The sequence below is a fragment of the Prionailurus bengalensis genome, chromosome C2, assembly GCF_016509475.1.
Source record: "Prionailurus bengalensis isolate Pbe53 chromosome C2, Fcat_Pben_1.1_paternal_pri, whole genome shotgun sequence".
In the NCBI taxonomy this organism is placed as follows: domain Eukaryota; kingdom Metazoa; phylum Chordata; class Mammalia; order Carnivora; family Felidae; genus Prionailurus; species Prionailurus bengalensis.
This window is the reverse complement of record NC_057350.1, coordinates 14,748,938-14,759,765: the sequence shown is the minus strand read 5'-3', so window position 1 is coordinate 14,759,765 and position 10,828 is coordinate 14,748,938. Positions and strand designations below refer to the sequence as shown.

The following is a 10,828-nucleotide window of genomic DNA, read 5'->3' as shown; positions in this document are numbered from 1 at the left end:
TAGTGGGATTATTGTTCATGTATTTATTTTTTATTTATTTTTAAAATAATTTTTAAATGTTTTATTTATTTGTGAGAGAAAGAGGGAGAGAGAGAGAGAGAGAGAGAACGAGTGGGAAGAGACAGAAAGAGGCAGACACAGAATCCGAAACAGGGTCCAGGCTCTGAGCTGTCAGCACAGAGCCCAACACGGAGCTCGAACTCATGAACTGCAAGATCATGACCTGAGTAGAAGTCAGCTGCTTAACTAACTGAGCCACCCAGGCAGCCCTCTTGTTCATGCATTTTATTCACAAGAGATGAAAACCCAAATGAACATAATGTAATAAACTCATTCATTCTGCCTTCCAAATATTATGCTAATTTTATTGTTAGTTTTAACTGGTTAAGGTGTTTGAGTTTTTTTGTTTTTTTTTGTTTTTTTTTTTTGTTTGTTTGTTTTTTTTTTTTTTGCTTTTGCTTTTTTGGGGGTATTTAATAAGTCAATTTTTACCATGTCTATGGGAGCAAACTTTGTAAACCTAATAATAGATTGATGAATTTGAGCTAATTTATTTGGGGCTTTAGACATTTATTTCTTTAAAACTTTTTTTCTGGGGCACCTGGGTTGCTCAGTCAGTTGGACGTCCAACTTCGGCTCAAGTCATGATCTCACTGCTCGTGAGTTCAAGCCCCGAGTTGGGCTCTGTGCTGACAGTTCGGAGCCTGGAGCCTGCTTCAGGTTCTGTCCCTGTCTCTCTGCCCCTCCCTTGCTCATGCTCTCTCTCTCTCTCTCTCTCTCTCAAATATAAAATAAAAGATAAAAATTTTTAAAAACACTTCCTTTCTGTAATCCTTTTTTATGCATACCTAAACTTTATATGAATAATAATCTCAAGAGCAGTATAGAGCATATTTCCTCCAAAGGATGCAGGACCTTGGTGTTGGCTGACAAAAGGAAAAAATACATCTGATACATCTAAATTCCTGGACGGTGGCAATTGACCTGGTCAGCTAATTAGGGACCTGGAAAGGAGAATATTAGAATACTGATACAAAGGAATCTGGTGTAGAGGCATGTGGATAGACACACGCAGGTGGACACACAGTGTGTATTTCTTCTTAGTGCCCACCGGAATGCATCAACCATGGAAGAAACAATCAAGTAGACAAAATGACTCCGCCGGTTGACGTGAGCCTACCTCCATCAGCAGTCCCTACAATGCTGGCAAGATGAACAAGTGCACAAAATGACCCAGAGGCTATGAATGGGTACAGTAACATAAGCAGAATCTACTTACAAAGCTGATATAATTATGCCACCTGTGACTGTCCAATCTCAGTAACGGAGGCTAATGCTAAACTCTCACCATGACATTAGTGCTCAAGGAGACCAACTGGCAGCTTGGTTGCAAGTTGAACGTGGTCCTCTTCTGCCCTGGAAAGATCAGTGTTCATTCTCAAACGTGTAGATATGCATTCAGAGTATGAGTTTGCTTTTTATGCTTACCACAGCAGCGCCATTATTCAGGAGTTAATGAATAGCTCCATCTACCAGCATGGGACTGCTCCCACTGTAGCGACCAATCAGGAAATCCACTTTACAGTAGGGACGGTGAATGTCGAGATCCACAGGTTTTAGCAAAAATCACAGCAGCCTGAAGCTACCTGCCTAATACTGCGTTGGATTAGTGTACTGACTGCAAAACTGAGCATGGAGGCAATGCCCTCAAAAGACTGAGCTCCAAGTATCCACCTACTATTACTTTCAGTGACTCATTTAAAAACTTTGTGCTTCCTATTTCTACAGCTGCAATTTTCAAGGATGGAGACCCAGTTCTCAAAGGCAGACTTCTTAAGGAACACAACAGGCGTCTCACTGAACCGTAGCTATGGCTGCTGCCTGAGCTCTTTGGGCTCCTTATTGTCAGGAACAGAAAGGCAAATGAATGAATAAATAAATAAATAAATAAATAAACAAATAAAATAAAAAAGAGTTGTCATCCATCTATCCCTGGGTAGATGACCCTGATCAGTAGAAAGTGCTAATGTTACTGTTACACAGTGAGGGAAGGGGGAATATGTGTGCAGCTCAGTGAATCTACTTGGATGGCTCTTAGAACCTCCCGTCCAACTGTGGACATGATTTGTCAAATGCAGTGATTCTTGCAAGAAAAAAGTACATTTATCAGTATTCATGCTTCTCAAGAATAAATCTTGGGTAACACCATCCGAGAAATCCACCATGACCACCAGAGGCGGTAACGGAGGGCGAGGCAAATGTTTCATGGATGGTGAATGAGGGCGATGGTGAGCACCAGCTAGAGCCACAAGATCAAATGCAGTGACAGGGACTGTGTTTCATGCCACGGCCTTGCCCTTTTATTATTCCCCTTAGGAATAGAGGCCTACCAGAGCCATGGAGAATCTCTTTCCCGACACGTTGACCCTGAAGGTGCCACCAGCAGACTGTGATGGGTACAGATCGGCACTGGAGCTCACATCACATTGCTGCACAAGAGGAATAGCTCTCTGGCTTTGACAAGGGAAGCCAGCTGACAGGCTTTCTCTGTTGGCTTCTTTGGGCTCTGCCTCCCCTTTTAGCCAAGGTCAAGTTTTTCTCATGGCAGTCAGTGACTGAAAGAGGTGGTAGAATGGCTTTGTTCATTCACAGGTGCTACTCTTTTATAAACGTTTTGTTCTTCTATCCCTGTCTCAGTGCCTGCTTCCTGAAGAATACAACTACTAAGTTGTTTCTCTATTTTTTTGAAATGTGTTGTTTCCACCTAAGATGATTTTCCTTCAGCCCCCACAATCTCTCTTAGTATTTATTACAGTGCAAATTTATCTGACATAGTGAACACATTGGAAATTAATGCTCAGTTATTTTACTATTCAAAAGAAAAAGTTGTTCTAGGAGGTGAACCCCAGGTTCTTTTAAAATTTGGATGATGCAAATGCAAACACAGTAAAACCTTGGTTTGTGAGTATAATTCATTCCAGAAACACGCTTGTATTCCAAAGCACTTGTGTATCGAAGCACATTTTCTCATAAGAAACAGTGGAAACTCATGTGATTCGTTCCACAACCCAAAAATATTCATATAAAAATGATTATCATACTGTAATAGAATACAAAATAATAAAGAAAATACAAATTATAAAGAAAAATAAACAAATTAACCTACACTTAACTTTAAAAACCTTCAAGGCTGGTGCGAGGGAGATGAGAGAAAGGAGGGTTGCTGTGTAGGATGACTTTCGCTGTCACTAATGGAATCACTGCTATCTATAGGCTCAATGGAATCTTTTTCTTTTTGTGCAAATTTAACAAGGAACCTATCCAATGACACTTGCTTTTGCCTCCTTTTGAAGATTTCACAGAAATGTGACATTGCATTGATGATCACCCACAATCTTGCAGTGAGAGAGAGAGAGAAAGAGAGGAGAGAGAACCATTGGCTCAGTTGTGATCATGTGACATCCGGCATCACATACTACTTACATTGCAAGACATCGCTTATTTATCAAGTTACAATTTAGTACAAATGTTTGCTCATCTTGTGGAACGTTCACAGAACAAGTTACTCACAACCCAAGGTTTTACTGAATGTGAAAATACATTAGATATTATTTGTTTTAAATTGCATTTAGATGAAAAGATCTCCATAGGCTAAAAGTAGGTAGAAGAGATACCTAAAATCCCTGTCTTTTCCTTTTTCCCAGATTCCTACATTGTCACCATCACTCCTGCTCCCTCTTCTAATGGCCTGAGTCAATCTCTTCTTGTGACACCGTCTCGAGTCAGTCTTTTTGAGTCTCTTTGCCTTTAAATGTTTGCCTGGCTCCTTCCTATTTCTAGCCACTTCTCATTATGTGTTATTTTTCTTCCCTCCATTGGATGTAAGAAGTACTGTATAATAATATGTGATAGATGGAGTATGTGATAGATGGAGAATAAATTTGGAGAATGTAAATCAGTGGTGACAAGTAGAATCAATCATTAGAAGCATCCTTATAAAAAATAAATCTATGTCACTTATCACTTGGCACAGTAGAAAAGTGACAGCAAGAATCCCAGAGAGAAGCAAGAATAGATATACATGCAGTCATAGCCAGGGAGAGAAGGAGCTTTCCTGGTTGTAACAGGTTGAGGATCGCTGACAAATAGTTCTGGAATTTCTAAGATAGGAATGATCATTGGCTTTGTGTTATAATAACAAATTATAGCACCCACAAGTACAATAGGTACGAGTCTAGTCAAGTGCAATGACAGAGAAGATTGATGATTTACACAAATGCAGAAGAGGGTATACAGGTGGTATAAGAAGATTGTACCTATACTTGACTCTGCCATGCCAACTGATGAGTATAAAATACCCCGTGCACAAGATGACCTTAAACCTCAGAATTTTCTCAACTCTCAACATGAGTCACAACTGCTGCTCTGGAAACTTCTCCTCCCCCCCCTTTGGGGCCTACCTGAGCTACCCAGGTTCCTCCTGTGGCTCTTCCTACTCCAAGGATCTGGTTTACAGCACTGACCTCTGCTCTCCCAGAATATAGGCGGTGCTCTTCTCTCTGCAGTAGCTGTCAGGACACCTGCTGTAAGCCCAACAGCTGCCAGACATCCTGCATGGAGTCCAGCCCCTGCCAGACATCCTGCTCCACTCTGCAGTTCCTGCCAGTCAACTTATCCCATATCTATGGACTTTGGGTCCAGCAATGACTTCTTTCTGGCTTATGGATTTAGGAGCAGCCATTCACTGGACTATGGATCCAGTGGTTTCAGACCCTTAGGTTATGGAGTCCATGATTTCTCCTTCCTGAGCTATAGACCCAGTTTCTGCCACTACATTTTGCTTCTAGTAGCCTCCAGCCATCTTGTTTTCAACCTATCTATCTATTTGACTTCTACTAATCAACTTGTTGAGATCTAGTACATTTATGCAAAATCATCAAAATGTAGTTCCATCATGCTCATTATTTCCAGTGGCAACTATCTTAGTCTTTAATCGCCAGTTCCATACCCAATCTTTTTCCATCAATCATAGTCTAACAGACTGCTCCTGCACCGTTTTAATTTAATGACTTAATTCCAAAATGAGCATGTCAGCATTACAGATCGAATTCATGAAAATTTGTTTCCAAATGGATAAAAAGTAAAATAAGTATAACCCAATAAACGAATGCATTCTGGCATTGAAATATTTGTATGTTATTATTTATACATTATTGACCAGAGTTTGTGTTAAGTTTGATGTGGCTGTTTTAATAAGAGCTCAATTTGCATCTCAGAGTAAATTTTGGAAGTCTGGATTTGATCTAATTTCTTCCGACTATGGATATTTTTCTCATTCAAACTATAGTTACTGGACATCCATATTTTATAGTTTGTTTTAAGTTTATTTGTTTTGAGAGAGAGAGAGAGAGCGAGCAAGAGAGTGTACTCAAGCAGGGGAAGGGTACAGAGAGGGAAAGAGAGAATCCTAAGCAGACTCTGCACTATAATGACCCGAGGCAAAACCAGGAATCAGATGCTTAATCAACTGAGCCACCCAGGTGTCCCAATATATTTTACAGTTTTAGGTCTTATGAATAAAGTTCTGAGACTTAGGGTATATTTTGTGTCTTTCAAAAAAATGGATTTTATCTATGTGTACATAGAGAATGTGACTAGTTGACAGATTCATCAGGAACTTCATTAACAATAATAACATTTAGGTTTACGTGGTTAGTGTGATAAATGAAAGAAAAACTAAAAGCCAGTTTAAAAAGATGTAAGAGTCGTAAATTCTAATGAGCTTACCCAAATCTTATTTTAAAATGGCCAGATTCATGCATCTGATGATGAGGGTCCAATGTCATTCCACTTTACTATATGTATGGAAAGATATTCTTGGTGGGGAAAATGTGTCTGATGCCCTATTAGTGCTTTAGTCAAGCCCAAACTAAATATAGGTGAAAAAAAAAGCTTTTTATGGCAACAGACTTGACTATTTCATTTGGATGTCACTATAAAGTTGGGGACACTATATGTTTACTCTTTGGGTAACATTCTCAGCTTTCACAGGCTAAATAGCTAAAGAAGCCCCTGTGAGACTAAAATAGCAGCAGGTCCCAAGGAATAAAAACAAGTTACAAAAAGACATTATCCTTATCTAGTGCCATAATCAGGGTTCAAAGAATATCCTACTCATTATTTCCTTAGACCCTCAAATAGATCCACGAAAAGACTATTTTTAAAATTCAGGTGTTTTAAGTAGGAGGAAATGAATACAATTGAGGTGTTTTAAGTAGGAGATCAGAGACTTCGCTAGTCATGACAACCAAAATTGTCTCTCCAGATATTGCCCAGTATTCCTTGGAGGATAGAAGGCACAACTGCTCTTGTTTGAGGAACCGTTTATCTAAACTAACGGATGGAGAGAAAGAGAGGTGAAAAGAATTTATGCAAATATGGACCATAGCGAAAAGATTGAACATGCTTGTCTTTGGAGTCCTAAAACAGGTACGAGAGAGAATTGGGGAGATAATATGTTGGGGAGAAACCGCTAAAAATTTTCCAAAACAAAGTCAATAAACAGTGCCAACTAAAAGTTGGATAAAAATCGAGAAAATACATCTACACGCTAGTAAAACTCATGAACCCCAGTGACAGGAATGTTTCTAGGAAACCTGAGAAAGAAAGCTAATTTCCTTCTAAAAAGGAAAAAAAAAGTGATGATGGGACTAAAATATGAATTATTTACAAAGATAATTGAATGAAATATTCAAAATTCTGAAAGAACACAGATGTCATCCTAGAATGCTATGCTCAATCAATGTGTGCTTCAAAACTGAAGATAATTTCAGACAACGAAAAATTCAAGAGAATATCTAAGCAGCAGACTGGCAAACAAAAAATATGTACTAGATATTGTCTGTTATTGAGGAGGAAAAAGTCTGAAATCCAGATATGAGCTACATTCTTCTCCTTTTTTAAAAACCATTATGTTTTTTTGGTTACGGTATGGCTTCCCAGTGGACATATTTACTGGGATACAAATGACCCCTAGCCAACATCGGGCAAATATAATAAAAATACCTTCTAGATAACCCATAGACAACACATCATCTGATGGCATAAATCTTAATATCCCAAGTCATGGTTTTTAAGCTCCTGGCTACTTGTTAAGATGATTAATTAGAGTTGAATCTTCCAGATGGTTAGTAACAGGATGAAAAGCAACTCCCATAAAATAATTAGATGGGTGGCAAAAGTAGGATCTAAAGTATATGATGGGAATCTGTTGGTTCCACAAACCACAGATAGGAAAAAAATTAGGTAGAAAAAAGAGATGGGAATCAAATACCTATTTGGAAGCCATTAGTTCCCCAACTCAGAGCCAGCATTTTAATATAAAATATCCCAATAATTTTAAATGTGGATAAATAATTCTACTTTAGGAAAAAAAAATCTAGCGTGGAGGTGTACATTGTGCCAATATGATACCTGAACTGCATTTGGTACATGGGGTTAGCCCTTTGAAGAAGAGATCCCAGATGGCACTCTGCCATTGAGGTTGGGTGAAAAGATGAGCATCTAGGAAGTGGATCTCATCAGACACCTAATGTGATGATGCCTTGATCTTGGATGTCCCTGCTTCCAGAACTGTAAGAAATAAATGTTTGTTGTGTATAAGTGATTCGGTCTGTGATATTCTGTTATAGTAGCTGGGATGGACTAAGACAGGTTATCTATATATAGATAGATATATCTATATCTCACCTCAACTGATAAATACTCTGATTCTCTTGTCATGGGCTCAAATCGGTCTCCATCTGTAACTCTGTTCTGATGTACTGTTCTTTTATCTTGCTTCCAAATACTTGTCCTGGATCCTTTCTGTTCCAAGCCTTTCTCCATTCAACTTGTAACATTGTTAGGCCTTCATCCAGTATGAGATACTCTGCATTAATATTTAATACTTGGAAAATAAATTTTGGATAAAAATGAATGAATTAAAACAAGTAGTTTTTCGATTTTTAGAAGGTTTTTTGGCAAGGTCAAAGCTATGCCTATAACCAAATGAAAGAAAGAAAGAAAGAAAGAAAGAAAGAAAGAAAGAAAGAAAGAAAAGAGAGAAAGGTGATGTCATTTTAATCTCCACCCTTAGAAGGAACTCATACCCCAGCCAAACCAGAATCAGATACAGGTACAGCATATACCAGGAAGAAAAGGAGGGGCATTCTCGGCCCAGATGACATGGCCATTAATGCAAAACGGTCATAACATTTCTGACATAAGAATAGTTCATTGGCTTTGTGTTATAACAAAATTTATTATAGTCCTCATAAATGCAGTAGGTGCGAAACTACGCAGCTGCAATTACAGAGAAGATGATTGAGTTAATACTATGCAAATGAAGGAGTACAAACATAGGGATGATGCCCTTGTCACTTTCGACACCTGCAGCTGAGAGTATATAAATGCCACCGTCCCGGAGGTAGAATAGACCTCAGAATATTCTCAGTGTGAATTCAGGATTCTCTGTGTTTTCTCAGCTGAACTCACATCTCCTATGAACATGGGCTTCAGCTGCTGCTCCGGAAACTTCTCCTCCCGCTCCCTTGGGGGCTACCTGCACTACCCAAGTTCTTTCTACCCCAGCAACCTGGTCTGCTGCACTGACCTCTGCTCTCCCAGCCCCTGCCAGCTGGGCTCCTCCCTCTACAGCAGCTGTCAGGAGACCTGCTGTGAGCCCACCAACTGCCTTACGTCCTGCGTGGTGTCCAGCCCCTGCCAGATGTCCTGCTCCCACCCAAGGACCTCCACACTCTGCAGTCCCTGCTGGATGACTTATGCTGGGCCCAGAGGCTTCAGACCCCAGGGTTATGGAGTCCGTGGCTTCCCCACCTTGAGCTATGGATCTACATTCTGCCACCCAACCTATTTTGGTTTTCGGCATCTCCAGCCATTTTGCTACAAACCAATCTATGGATCTGGCTTCTACAGATTAACTTGTTGAATGTCTTGATCTTTTTGCAGAATGTTAACTATTTTTTTTTCACAAGAAACAACTCTCTATGGTCTCCAGAGACTAATTCCTCACCCTTTCTGTGGCCACGAGCTTAGCTTTCAGATTGGTTCTTGCCATATGTAAAACTAAGCAATAAACATAAGATTTCAATCATATAGCTCTATTGGTGATGGAAATCATACAATTATTGCATACACAATCCCTGCTTGGGATTCTCTCTCTCCGTCTCTCTCTGTCCTGTCCTGCTTATTCTCACTCTCTCTCTCCCTTAAAATAAATAAATAAACTTTAAAAAAAGCTTTAAAGTTTTTGTCTGTAGATATTTTCCTTTTTATATAAACTGTATAAATGAATATCTCAAGATCCATAAAAATCTAATCTCTTAAATCATGTGAGACCCTGTATCTCTCTTCATAGGAGAAGAAAAGCACAAAAGTTGGTAGATATATGCAAAATGCAGAGGGAAAGAATAAAATTTAGATACAATGGTAGGTTTGCACATGAAAAAAATTAAATGTAAATCTAACTTGTGACTGTATATTTTCAGGAACTACTAAATATAAATGTTGAATAACTTCCATGAGACTCATCCAATATTACTTGGGGAAAGTAACCAAAGTAACTCACTGTATCCCAGTGAGTACATTTTTATTGAATTAATTTCTTTATGGTATATAAGAAGGAAACCAATCATGCTTGGTGTAAAGATTTTTGGATCAGCTTGTGTGGGTATTTACCCTAATGTTCTCCAATGACTTCAACTACATAGCTGAGAACCATAGCCTTAATGTCAAGAAAAAATGGAGATCCTTTATTTCTATTTTGTTATAGACGTGTGCTAATCTTTTTTAGGCCATGTATTCCAGAAAACAATATGTTGATATGTGAGACACAGTTTGATAAAAAGATAAATCTAATAATCAAAAAGAACTATCTTTGAGTTACGCTAAATAAATGTTCAAGTAGATTTTCAAGTCATTGTTTCTTTAGAATCTTGAACAGCACTCAGAGGGAGATATATTTTATGTGCTAAATTTCTTTTAAACATGAGGCAATGGAAGCTCAAAGTAATTCAAGGTCTGGCCAAAGATCCCAGGTTTATGGAGAAAGCAATGTTCACAGTTTCCTGAAAGTTGGAGCATACTATGAAAAGCAAAAACAGAATTAGTATGGGTTGGAATAGAGGAAGCTTGGGAAGATAAAATGAAATGAACAAAGCAGAGATCTATAAAGTTAGCTGGTATGTTTATGAATAATTAATAATGCGTGCACATTACTCTGTCATTTTTCAGTCTGAGTTTTGAGTGACAATAATCCTAGGTTTCATAGTCACCTATTAAATTTACTTGAACAGATTTCTAGTGATAATCTTCCAGGTTTATTGTCTATTCTAAATAATTTTGCATATATCACAGAATGAATATTCTTACCAATCACCCTCATATATAGAAACTTAATGTGATATTTATACCAAATATAACTTTTGATAGCATTAGACTAGATAGTTTAATCACTCTTATGAATAAAAACTTTAGTAGGACTTAAGAAAATAATCTATACATAAACTCTGGAGTACTATCAGCTAAGAATTGCTAGACCGAATTAAGACAAGTTTTAAGTCAAAATACATGGTATTTGGACTACTTTCTTCCTGAGTTGTCCACTGAATCCAAAAATGTTAATGGGCTATTGGTGTGAATGAATAGAATCAGATTTCAGGGCTTCATTTTTAAGGAGCTTGGAATACAGGTAAACATTCTGGGCTTTGAAAGATTCTACCAGAATTTTATGAGTATGCAAACAGAGAGTGTGTTTCATAGGAACTGA

General features: G+C 38.3%; 1 protein-coding gene and 1 pseudogene across 1 annotated transcript; both read left to right on the top strand.

Moving 5' to 3' along the window:
- Nucleotides 1–4,406: 4,406 nt before the first annotated feature.
- LOC122492264 lies at nucleotides 4,407–4,899 on the top strand (annotated as a pseudogene).
- A 3,649-nt stretch (nucleotides 4,900–8,548) lies between these two features.
- On the top strand, nucleotides 8,549–9,213 carry LOC122492318 (keratin-associated protein 13-1-like). Its single transcript, XM_043596033.1, has one exon. It carries the CDS (start codon nucleotides 8,549–8,551, stop codon nucleotides 8,987–8,989), a length of 441 nt encoding a protein of 146 aa, XP_043451968.1. The 3' UTR covers nucleotides 8,990–9,213.
- The last annotated feature ends 1,615 nt before the right edge of the window (nucleotides 9,214–10,828 follow it).

Bases quoted from the DNA above. Each gene is read 5' to 3' on its own strand.
- LOC122492318 (XM_043596033.1), top strand. From the start codon at position 8,549: ATGGGCTTCAGCTGCTGCTCCGGAAACTTCTCCTCCCGCTCCCTTGGG.